Below are 12,899 nucleotides of genomic sequence, written 5' to 3'. Positions count from 1 at the left end.
GACTTGATGCAAATCCCGCGTTAACTGAATGCATAAAGCATATTTATAAAGTAAACAGTATATCGGGTTTTGGGACCTGTGAATCTGCAGTAAGTTGATATCACGTGCAAATATCTTGCCGTGAGGGTTTTTTGCGGACAAGTAATTAAAAAGTGCTGATAAACTTGTATGGAAGATGACGATGCACTATATATAGGACGCCTATGATAATCACGTGATGCCGAAAAGTACCAGAGCCCACTTTCGTGATTTCTATTTTAGGATGTGTGTGGTATGTGCGTGTGCGTGCCTGGATGCATGTATGTGTGTGTGCGTGCGCGCTTTTTTTGGTTTATTTGGCATTTAGTTACTTGAACACTTACTTGCATATTACTAAATCACTAATTTTAAGAGCAGCAATTACTGCGGCCTGGTGTACTCTCGCAGCGAAGAAACTCCCTCGGAGAGCCCCGGGCAGGGTCCCTACACCCCGCCACAGCGCAACCAAGGCGACCAATCACAATCCTCTTCGACCAGAACCAACACAAAACTACCAAGACAGCGGTGAGACTTTCGACAAAGTATGATGAATTATGGGTGTCAAGAAAGCAAACATATACAAAAGCTTCACGAGGTAGCCGTGAAGAATTCACCGAACAGTTTGGGAAAAACATCAGACGGGCTTCGGGGTCAACGGCACAGCACACGGCTGCTCCCACTCCCGCCCAGATTCCACGAACTTGCCTCCCCGCTCGTGCGAGGAAAGACGTCTCGAAAGAAAAGCGTGGAAAAAAAGGAACACAGACAGCTACGCGACTACACAATGGCTACACCCATCCCTGTGGGGTCTGTAGGTCGCGGGATCGAATCCTGGCCGCGGCGGCCGCATTTAGATGGAGGCGAAATGCAAAAACGCCCCTGTGCTTGCGTTGTAGTGCACGTTAAAGAACCCCAGGTGGTCAAAATTAATCCGGAGCCCTCCACTACGACGTGCTCATAATCAGAACTGGTTTTGGCACGTAAAATCCCAGAAAGAAGAAGTTCCGCCGCCCTCACTCAATGGCTACCTTGACTACACTCTAAATCGAAGCTAATAGATGCACCATTCTTCACATAGTTAATGTCACCATTCTTATGGAATAATGTTACGTTGGCATTGTTCAAAACCTCTGGTAGACTTGAAGTCATTAGGCACTGCTTATAAAGATACGCAACCCTCTATAATAGAAAATGTTTGCCCTTCGTCTCTGCGTCGTGCACAGTACTGAGTCTGTACATAGTATTCGGTCTCTTTCAGTTCGTGTTTCCCCGTTTGGGCCTTTTTGAGGTCCACTTCCCGCTAGTTTCTTTTCAGAGAGAAAAGGTATTCATTATACGCAAGCAATTACTTCAACAAGATATCTCCTTTACATTTTCTAGAGTCGATGCCATAGTTCCCAATTGTCTGTTCTCCAGCTTGCTTTTCCCCACTTTCGTATTAAAGTCGCTCATGGATATTCGTTCTTATTACAAGCTAGACGTCCTCATAGAACCTTTATATTTCATCATCGTGACTAAAAATTGGTGTATAAACCTCTTCTATGCATCGTATTCAGCATTATTTCGAAACTGCTGCGTTGTAGTTGATGATGTAGAATCTACCGATGTTCCCCGCTTGTGTATATATGCTGCAACAAATCTTACGCGTTTGTACACTGTTTGTATATTGTAAGAAGTCCTACCGCGTATTCTCTTTTATCTAGAACGACTACGTAGCAGAAGATGTCACCATTAGGCAACAATGTGCCTCACTGCAGTCCTAGAAGTTCTAACCTCGCTAACCCCTGTGACATCCTATTGTGATGTCTATAACACAATTCTCCAAAAGGATTTTCTAAATATGCTTCACTCGTTATATCGAACGTTGTCATGGCCAGGTTCATGTGGCAGCCTGTCCGAATCCTCAGACTCATCCTCTGCCACGCAGCAGGTCCTACCACCACCTTTGTGAGGTGCTCCACAGCCACTGGTAACTGAGACCCAAGGGTGAATTGCAAACATCAGGAGGGCGATGGTGGCCAGTTATTATGCCGTGGTGGCTGATTTATGTTCTCGCCAACTAGTCTCTTTTATTGCAATAGCAATTATATGAATAGTCCAAGCGGATTTCTGCCATCGGCGTCGTCGTCGCCATCGCCGTGAGGTTCCGTATAAAGTCCACGGGCGATAAAATCGTCGCCATGCGCTGTATGCTGTATGTGCGCGTGAAAGCACGCGAGGGACGCGCGCTTTCACGGGGAGTGAACGCACGGTGGAGAGCAAACGTGACGTCTTCCGTTGCGCGAAAGGCCGTATAGGGATGGGAGGGAGGGAGGGGGGGGGGCGACATTGTGCTGCGGTACCAAACGCGTACCTTGCGACCGGGCGCAAGGGGAACTGGAATCTCGCAGGCGAAAGGAGGAAAGCTGGAAGGCAGCGCGGGAGGGAGGGAGTGTGGCTTCTGCTCTGCGAGCAGCTGCGTACTTGTACTTTACGCGGTGGCGGGCGGTCGTGCGCACCATATCTTGAAAGCGATCTACAACACGGCTCCTACATTGCGCTGTGCTTTCGCCGCTCAGTTTCCGTTGAAGCAATAGTGAGCACGAACCTTCGCTCCGTTGCGGCTGGCGGGCTTGCTCACGCCAGCGTTTTGACAGCGGCTGCGTACGGTCATCGAGTGTGATCTATCATGTTTGCTTGTGGGCGCTGACATCGTGCTTGTTAATTCAGTTAGTTAGCGAATGTGTCCAAGTTTACACAGCCGATAAAACTACTATCCTTACTCCCTATAACTCCCTACTAATTGGCTATCGCATTGATGCTTCGCCTGTCGGGCGAAACTGCGACTTTCGCTTGTGCCATGGCCTGCAGCAAATATCGGTTGCCGCTATATATATATATATATATATATATATATATATATATATATATATATATATATATAGCGGCTATCGTCATCTTCATCGGCCGCATGTTATTTATGGCGCGCTCAGGTGCATGTGCCGCGTTCCTCGTGCTGCGTGCTGCGAGGTTAGAAAAATAGAAGAATACAATATAGCTTCTGCTCCTCACATCGGCCTGAACGGTTCCTTGTTCTTTCGCTCGCAACCCTAGCAATTCCGGACATGGCCTTTAGTTCACAGCTTTTACACCACGTGGCGTACAGACCTTTAAGATTCGAAATTCGCGCGATGACGCACGAAGTATACTGGACGAAAACAGAATGCACGTAATAACCATAAACGAAATAAAAAAACAGGACCAAGCCAACAGCTTTGAGCCTTTGACTGTCGAGCATGGCCAAGTGCGAATCGGGAATGGCTGATCTGATAACCACCGCACGTATAAGCCGAGCGGCCAGCTAGTCGACCATAGAGTAACATACGGATTACAAGAGTGGCCACTCCAGCCTAAAAGCGGCCGAGCTACGCAGCTTCATGCCGCCCGCTAGATGACAATACAACACTCCCTGTCTACAAGGGAACGCGCGTACTAGTTATCTACTGTAGTAACCTTTCTAGTGCACTATACGTCTACTTGTCTATGCGGGTGTAGACGTAGACGTTATCAACGGGATCAGCCGGCCGTGAGCGGTGGATGATAAGACTAGTATATAAAATAAAGCATAACGCATCGCTACAAAATATCGGCCATGTTGTGACTAAAGCCCCTATATAGGGACTTTAGGTGTGACCAGGAAAAGCGACGCTACAAAATATGTGCGATGACATCTGCGTGGTCTTTGCTGGGTTCGTCTGCCAGAACGTCTGTCTGCTTGGCTGCTGCATGGTAAAAAGGCCTTCGTTACGTTCTTTTTTCCCTTCATTACTTTCCAAATTGCTTATGTATTTGTCACTTCAACCGTAAGTTGACATTTGTCGCATTGTGCTGTTCGGCGCAGAGAGCTTCTTTGTGTTCTTCACTTCGCGCATGATGTTCGTGGATTGCTTCACATTATGTAAGAAACAGCAATTTGGGATGCTGCGCAGCACGCTTGCGAGAAAACCGTTTCTTGGAGCGATAAAGTGAGTCGGCACACGCCGGTATACGTAGTCTGAATTCAATGCACGAGTGTGCAATTGTGTGAAAGAATGCAGTTATGCTTAGGATCATTATTCGTGGCGTGCGCAGATTGCTTGAAGCCTTTGTTACGAGCGCAATTAGAGAGAACTTGTTATTGAGAAGAGTGTTTGTAAGCTGTGGCTATGATGCCCAGGTGAAAATATTGCTACTGGTTTCCAAGTGGTACTATTGGTTTTCAAGTGGTACTACTGGTTTCCAAGTGGTCTGATGTGGTATGTATTCTAAATAAACACTCCTGCCTCAGAGCGCATGCATGGCACCGAAGGTTCATTTTTTTTTTTTTTTAGCTGGGAGAATTGCACGTGACGCTTTTCTCGAAAGGAAGATCTGAAGTGCGTAGGCGAAAATTTGTGTGAAAGCGCGAGAGAAGACATAACCAATACTTTTTTTTTCAGGTCACGCCGTCCGTAGTCAAGTACTACGGGAATTGCTGCTGTGTTGCGTGGTGCAGTAATAACGGCAGGACAGGGAGAGAGCGTGGTTGGGTGACAACTGCAGTGAGCAGCTTTCATTCCTTGTTTGCTATGCAGCCCGAAACTACCACTTAATAAGAAAGGTTAGGCTTCAAAGGACGACCGTTGTTTTCCTCTTTTATGCTAATGTTGTCTTCAGCAGTTTTACTGTTCTGTGCGTTTTTTCATAATATCGCATGTTTATTCCTTTTGTGAAATTTATTCTCGACATACGGCACCTGTATTGGCTTGTCCTGCACTTTGCAGTGCAACCATCTTTCTGTGCTTGCGTTCATAGAACGTTGCGAAAAAAAAGTGTGCATGTGCTTACTGAGAATATGACTTGAAAATAAAATGTTTCGTCTCTTGCAACACTTGTCATGTTTATTTAAAATATCTGCATAAACACGCAGTGTCATCGTGTGCTTGCTGCTCTGGCGGTACAGCTTAGACGAAGCTACTCGATGCATGCAAGCAACGCGTTAAAAAAAATGTCAGAGTTTCGCCCTAAGGGCGAAGCAATGAATGCGATAGCAACACAGCAATGTCATACGAAGTCAGGTGAGCGGCTTTGGTAGCAATACTAATTGTAGTAAACATGAGCTGATTAAGTAAGCAGGTGTGCTGCGGCGTAAGTAGACCGACATGAAGAGAGACTCGATGACCACGAGAAGGCGCGTGTGAAACGGTGGTGTTGATGAGAAGCGCTGCCCGTGGGCAGCGCGTGTGAAGGGACACACCTGTAGCGCTGCACTGCCGATCCGGGCAGCATTGCATGTATAGCATGCGTTGGAAAATGTGGCCCGACTATTACTAACTGTGGTGTGAGCGCGCACAAACAAACATAAATAGATCACACTGAATGACTGCAGACAACGACGGTCAAAACGCTGGCAGCAAGCGCATATACTCCGCAGCGGGCGAAGGTACGTGCGGTCTATCGCTTCAACGGAAACTGAGCGGCGAATGCACAGCGCATAAAGGACAGAGCCGTGTGGAGATAAGAGACGGTGCGAGCGAGCGACGAGCGCGGTTGTTGGCAGAGTAGAAATGCCCCCCCCCCCCCCCCCGCTCCCTCCAGCGCTCGCTTCCCGCTTCCTCGCTTGCGCGTGGACGATTGAGTGCGTTCGCTCTCCGTGACAGCGTGCGTCCCCGCACGCTTCCGCTCGGGCATACGGCGCGCGGCGAAGATTTTTTCTATACGGAACCTCACGGCGACGGCGACGGCGACGATGACGGCGACGGCGACGATGACGGCGACGACGACGGCGACGCCGACGGCAGAAATCCGGTGGAAGTGTCCATATAATTGCTATCGCAATAAAAAATCAAAATATTGCCTCCGGGTCAAGCACTCGCACGGAAGTGATCTTGGAGGCCGTGTAATTTTTCTAATCACCAGAAGATAGCCTTCGAGATTAGCTTTCCTGCTGTCCCAATCTCTGAGTCTGTGTGGATTCCACACACCCGCTAGGTGCGCTGTTAACCAAAATCGGCCGCAGGGGCCTATGGAAGTGTCCTCTCTTATCCTTGCATATTGTCACGAGCCTCGAGAAGTAGTCCTGAAGGTTTAATAACCGTAGAGCAGCTGGCTCTTGTAACTACCGTCGGGGCTGGCTCGAGCAGGGAAGGGGGCGCGCGGTCTTCTTTGTGCTCTTGGGCTCGACCCACTCTTGCCCTCGACCCACTACCTACAGGTGACAATATCCCCCCTTCCGAACAAAAGCATCGCCTCGATGTTAAAAAAAAAATAGGCGTAGAAGACAAAGAAGAAGAAGGAAGGCAAAGCGAAAGTAGACAAAAGAAAAGTAAACGTCACGCCGACACAGTCAATGATCGAAGAAACAAGCTCCCGAAGAGAAATGAAAAGTAGAAACAAAGAAGGGAATGAGAGAAAAAAAAACGAAAACAAAAAAAAAGTTACGGACGCGCAATGTACGGCTTCATGCGCACAACATGAACTATGTCTGAGCTCGGTTGTCGTTGTGTCCTACTCCGTGTCTGCGATGTCGTGTCCGGAACAACTTCGTAGTTTACGTCACTGACGCGGCGGAGCACTTTATACGGACCGAAATACCGGCTCAGCAGCTTTTCACAGAGGCCACGACGGCGAACGGGTATCCACACCCAAACTTGCTCCCCGGGGTTGTAGGACACGTCCCTGTGGCGGATGTTGTAGCGTCGTGCGTCTGCCTGCTGCTGCTGGCCGATATGCAGCCGCGCGAGCTGCCGAGCTTCCTCAGCACGCTCTGCAAATTCCTCGGCGTCAGTTGTCAAGAGGTCAGCGTCTTGACACGGCAGCATAGCGTCCAGCATCGTCTGGACTTCGCGACCGTAGAGAAGGCGAAAGGTCGTGAAGCGCGTCGTCTCTTGCACGGCGGTGTTATACGCGAAGTTCACGTAAGGCAAGATCCGATCCGATGTTTTGCGTTGGACGTCGATGTACATTGGGAGCATGTCTGGGACCGTTTTATTCAGTCGCTCGGTAAGTCCGTTGGACTGCGGATGGCATGCGGTCGTCTTGCGATGCCTGGTGTTGCTTAATTCAACAACTTCGTCCATAAGCTGCGCTGTGAATGCTGTCCCTCTGTCTGTTATTACAGTGGAGGGAGCACCGTGACGCAAGACGATGTGGCGCATGAAGAATTGCGCTACCTCTGAGGCCGTGGCTCGTGGGATCGCCTGCGTTTCAGCATAGCGTGTTAAATAATGAGTCACGACGATCACCCAATTTGTTGCCGTTGGCAGACAGAGGAAACGGTCCGAGAATGTTCATGCCGACTTGGTCGAAAGGCGTGTGAGGTGCTTCAATTGGCTGAAGTAAGCCAGCCGGCTTAACGGATGGTATCTTGCGGCGCTGGAATTCACGACAGCCTTTAACGTACTGTTTGACGTTTGCCGAAAGCCCGGGCCAATAGTATATTTCGCTTACTCTAGCGAGTGTTCGTGAAAAGCCTAAATGACCAGATGTCGGTTCATCATGGCAAACGAAGAGGACGTCATCGCACATGTCCCTTGGAACCACCAGGAGGTCAGCACGGCTGGTCGAACGAGCACGTTGTCTCTCGGACAGAAGGACGTCAGCGAGCGAGACAGATGGCGTGGTATAGTTGTGTCGCGACCCTCTAAATGATCGATGATCGGTTGAATCTCAGCGTCGTCACGCTGCCGTGTGCTCAAGTCCGACGAACTAATGGCGCCCAGGAAGCCGTCATCATCCTTTGTTTCCGGACTGGCAGGATCAATGGGTGCGCGGGACAGCGTGTCGCGTCCTCGTGCTTACGGCCAGACTTATAAACGATGGTGATGTCAAGGGCGCGATCTTGTACGCGTTCCAAAATGGAACGGAGGCGGTCCGTTCCATCGAGCCGCACACGATTGGTCAATTTGAACCGTGACGAACGCCATGACCTCAATTGTGACGTGAGCCGTGACGTCTTGCTGCTATCAATCATTCCGTGTCGTTTGCTAACGGACGAACGCAACGAAACGGCTGCCGAGTTCGTCCGTTTCGATAGAACGGATTAGAACGGCTACCAGACGGCTTCGATTGAATTAAAACGTAAGCGCTTGGGAGAGTTAGTCTCTTTCGTATCCGGTTCAATCCAAACCGGCAATCCCAACAATTGGAGAAAATGGCATTTTCTTTCTCTGCCGTGTCATTTCGTGTCGCCTGTGCGGCTGCTGCAGTCGGGCAGAGACGACGACCCGAGGTAGATGATGCATTTTAAGAGTTGATGGAGGAAGAGTTCCGGCAGCATTTTCGTCTGTCCAAACGAACAGTGCGTAGCTTGTGCGACGAGCTTGACCCCATCATTGGATGCCAGCGAGCCAGTGGCCTTTCCACAGAAAGGAAGGTGTTGTGCGCGCTGCGATTCTTCGGCACCGGAAGCTTCCGGAGGAGCATTGGTCGCGAGGAGCAAATAGGCATGGCGCAGTCGGCCGTGAGCAACACCATCCACGAGGTGACGGAGGCCATCATTTCCGTGTCTGCCCGGAGAAAGTTGGTGGACTTTTCATTGACACCGGCTGCCAAGGATGAGGCAAATGCGGCGTTTGCGCTACGCGGTGCCATTCCAGGCGTGCTAGCGTACGTCGACGGCACGTTGATCGCCATTATGAAGCCAGAGGGACTCAGCCCGGCCGACACGGCGAGCTTCATGTCGAGGAAGGGTTATTACGCCCAAAACGTCATGGTCGTAAGTACCGTTGGAATGTTTTACTTCAAATTGTAGCTGCCATTTTTACTCGCCCTTAGTAGCAATTGTTCAGTTTAATGCCCAAGCTGGCATAACTAGTAATGTAACGGTTAAAATAGGACATGCGGGGAACTGTGTACGAGCTCGTTGAAGTCTGACATGTCGGCGGTAATGATGAGTGCCATGTGTTTCTGTGCATGAGCCGTTTGCCGTTCCAAAATTGTGTTTTAGTTCTGGCGTGCATACACAATGGAGTTGTGCATTTTGGAGGTATTAAGGAACATGGGCAGCAGTCTAGCAAAAATCGATACACTATAGGGAAGGTACGATGGAAGCATTTTGAACAGGGAATAAGTACTTACAACCATTGCATGGGCAGGATTTGGCGTGTATGGGTGTTCTTGCGCAATATCGTGCCCCAAGTTTTCATTTAGCGATCATTTAGTGCACACCATAGGCGTGCGCACAAAGGGGGGGGGGGGGGCGCATTGCCCCCCCCCCCCCCCAAATGCAAGACCCTGTGCACGCCTATGACTGAAACAGTGTAGCTGCTTGTACCAGCGTAAATGTATGTATTGTTTTCTTCATATGAATGGCAAAAGGGGATGTAGAGCATATCTGCAGCGCTATTTTGTGTTGCTCATTGCAGGTGTGCAACTCGGAACTTTGCATCCTTGTTGTGGAACCCCGGCTCCCTGGTTCCGGCCACGACTCTTGTGTGTGGCAGCATAATCGACTGTGTGCGCGCCTAGCCGCACAACTGCAGCCAGGCGAGTATATGCTTGGTAAGTATTCGTAATGTGTACACCTAACTAGGGCAGAGCACTTTGGTTGGTAACAACTTTATTGATGGTCACAGGAATGGTGAGCTTTCATAACACATACATAATTTATTTATACAAATTGCAGTGCTCCTAGGCTATCACAGGGCTGTGTTTGTACAGTGGAAAATACATTAAAGAATTTGTATACACATCAAGTACCCCTCCATACGGATGGTCAATGTTTCCAAATCAAAACATCCGACAGATTATGATAATTTAAACACAAACGAAGTAAAGTTATACAAAGAATCCTTTAAAAAGAATGCCACAGCCGTGGACTCCGAAACAATAGTACCCTCTTCACTGTGCAAGAGTCTCCAAGGCTGCCACTTATTTACAGTAGTACTCGTGAAGCAGTCTTAAGGCAATGTGTCATGCCCCTTTATCTGTGAAGAACTGCATTTGCTGCTGCGCCCAAGCTAGCATTGTTCTCTGCCATATGCACGTCACAAAATGCTTCTTTCCTCGTGAAACATTAGAAATGCGATGTTACAACAGCTTTTATGCGTTGTGTGCATCCTATGACATGCCACTTGCTGTGCATGTAGATGCAGCAATTGTTACTTTCTACTCAGGTCAATACACCGAACATCTCTTTGTTTTACCATAGTTTGTGGTTACAGTAATGAGTAATTGGCACTAAGTACTTCTTTCCTAGTGTAACATGAAACATGACAGCAACGTGAAAGTGCAGCCTTTTCTTTAAATATCACATGAAATATGAAATGGAACCATCCCTTAACCCATCATAGTTATGACAGACTTGATGGAAGCAGTACCTGTGATCGGCACTCTGTGCTCACCATCAGGAAAAGGTTTGCATTATTTTCATAAAACGCACCAGAATGATCGCAACCGCCGCATCCTGTGCATTCGGGCGCTCGGTGTACATCGGTAGGAACGAGGCAATATGCTTGCTAGCCACCTCTTGTGCTAGGTGTATGAAAACTTCTGTGCAAGCATGAATACGCAGATGAGGCAAGCAAGTAAAGCGTAATGAATGCGGATTCAAACACACAAAAAAATCTATCGCTGAGTGTTGTGACATTACACTCGTCACATCATGTCCAAATCGGTAGACGTAAATTAACGTAAAAGCACAAAAAAATACAAAGGTCAACTTTATCACACGCTATGATGACAAGTACATCATGAACCTTGTACATACAGCACGCTACACGTAGCAAAGCATGTGAGAACATTGCAACATCAGCATCACACAATTTGTTTTCACCACTACACATAAAACTTGCAGTTACATTTAAGTGACCTTGCAAGAAAGTATGACTTTGACAGGTACGTCCGTTCCCTTGTCAGTGTTATGAGTCACTGACTAGAAGCATTCATTTCTCGGCAGCAATTGTAGTGCGATGCAAAAAAAAACAAAAACAAAAAAACAGGTGAATCATAATTGTAGAAAGGTGAGTGCACTTGCCAGCTGTGATGGAACATAAATGACATACAACATGAATGTAAAACATGAATCTCGCAGCATCCAGAACGTGTCACACGTGACACGTATTCTTGCATTGACGCACTTGGAACGAAAACTAGAGGAAACCAATCACCGGCGTGGTGCAATGATGATGGCCATTTTCATTTGTGAAACTATGCAACTTAAAGAGTGACTAGTTTGGTGCTCTGAAAAAAAAGACCACATTGTAGTTGTTGCACCTTAGCCTCACTGTGCTGAAATGAAAATATCACAGTGCAAACACTATGCGGTAACGCTTCATAATGAGTGCAGTAAGCCACAAAACATAGTGAAGCAATATAAATACCACAGCACAAAAACAGCAAGCGACAACTACTTGTTATGATTCCAGTGTGAATGACTAGGCGTCTTCGAAATCTGTAAATAAAAGAAAGCACGCTGGCGTTGCAGCTGGATTAGCATAAATATAAAGAGGAAAATACAATACAAAAATGGGTGCACGCATTACGCCTTTTGTACAAAAAATCCTCCTGTGTTATTCATACAAGGCAACAATAAAACTTAAACACTAAAACTCAAGTGAAGCAACAATAAGTGCATAAAATGAAAGTGAAGTTATAAAGCTCAAAGAACAATAAATAAGATAAACTGAACTCATAAAACGCAAATCACAATAAATGAATAAAATGGAATTGAAAAGGTGAAAATAAACAAATTATTTCCTCCTTTCTTGTTGCAGGTGCCCAGCTACGACTAGTGCCAGGGAGCGCACCTTCTCCAGGATGCCCTCCTGAGCCGCTGCCGTCCTCTCTGCCGCGAAAGCGAGCCGGGTGGTGGATTGTTCGATCCTCCACAGCACCTGAAATGAATAATTGTGGTGGAATTGTTCGCATGAGTTGGTGATTATTTGCAGCCAGCTCATCGCTGGAAGCTGTTGTCGTCAAGAATTGCAATGTGCACAACAATTGGCCACCTCCCTCACTGTAGCCACTGTGGTGTCTATCCTCCCAACACATCACATATCCTATGGCAATGCCATCCAAAACTACCCCCCTCCCTTACCCAAACCTTCATCCCTCCCATCTAGCCCTTCCACCGAGTGACTGACCGTAGCAACCACCCTTCACGACCAACGATTCCTTGCGGACTTATTGGCCTAGCGCTGAAGCACGCCGCAAGCGACGCCCTGGACTGAGGGCATCGATGGATGTTTTTATTGCAGAATAAAAAAAGTTATTTCTCTCTCTCTCTCTCTATCGAAGAGCCACTGGCCTGATGGCATCCTTTGGCAGTGTCACGCGTCATGTACAAGCTATGCCCTCTTCGTTTGGACAGACAAGGACCTGTTGGATCTACTTTTCCGTCATCTACTCAAATGCATCTCTTACCACCAAACAACCCTTTTCAGGGCCAACCAACCTTTTTCCCGGCTGTTGATCGTTCGCAAGATACGATACCGAGTCCTCAATACAACGCATATTCTTTATTTACATCAAAAGTTGGTTTGTTTTCCAGATTCATGATTCACTTATAACAGAACATAAATAATATTTATGTCCTTCACGTAAAATGACACCAAAGGATCTACTAACCTGAAGCTTCCTACGCTATTTTTCTGTTCACCAACAGTGTCGCGTTCCGCTAAAGGTACCACTTACAGATAATGGCAAACTCAAAGTCGGCACCGTTCAGGAACGCATGATATTACGCCGGCAGTGTGCTTACCTCTTGGTAGGGGAGGTCGGTGAGGCCACGGAAGCGGACCGTGCCCGTCAGCTGGAGCACTCGGCCCCAGAAGCCGGGTGCGCGACCCCCTCCAGTGCTTCTGAAAATACACGCCAATGTCGAAGGACAAATCGCCCAGACCATTCGACGGTCACTCACCTTTGCTCTTGGGCTATAGCGGTAG

At 47.9% G+C, this 12,899-nt stretch overlaps 1 protein-coding gene across 1 annotated transcript; it reads left to right on the top strand.

Annotated features, from left to right (window-relative positions):
• The first annotated feature begins 8,155 nt into the window (after positions 1 to 8,155).
• LOC125946708 (uncharacterized) lies at positions 8,156 to 12,121 on the top strand. Its single transcript, XM_049670563.1, has 3 exons — positions 8,156 to 8,731; positions 9,381 to 9,516; positions 11,730 to 12,121. The coding sequence occupies exons 1-3, from the start codon at positions 8,270 to 8,272 to the stop codon at positions 11,891 to 11,893; spliced, it is 762 nt and encodes a 253-aa protein (XP_049526520.1). The 5' UTR covers positions 8,156 to 8,269; the 3' UTR covers positions 11,894 to 12,121.
• Positions 12,122 to 12,899: the final 778 nt, after the last annotated feature.

Source organism: Dermacentor silvarum, chromosome 1, assembly GCF_013339745.2.
Source record: "Dermacentor silvarum isolate Dsil-2018 chromosome 1, BIME_Dsil_1.4, whole genome shotgun sequence".
In the NCBI taxonomy this organism is placed as follows: domain Eukaryota; kingdom Metazoa; phylum Arthropoda; class Arachnida; order Ixodida; family Ixodidae; genus Dermacentor; species Dermacentor silvarum.
Note: the sequence above shows the minus strand (reverse complement) of the source record. Positions and strands in the feature narration are given on the sequence as shown.

Excerpts from the sequence above, each read along its gene's own strand:
- LOC125946708 (XM_049670563.1), top strand. The coding sequence starts at position 8,270 with ATGGAGGAAGAGTTCCGGCAGCATTTTCGTCTGTCCAAACGAACAGTG. Across the intron at positions 8,732-9,380 it reads ACGCCCAAAACGTCATGGTC|GTGTGCAACTCGGAACTTTG; the intron begins GTAAGTACCGTT and ends TGCTCATTGCAG. Across the intron at positions 9,517-11,729 it reads GCCAGGCGAGTATATGCTTG|GTGCCCAGCTACGACTAGTG; the intron begins GTAAGTATTCGT and ends TTCTTGTTGCAG.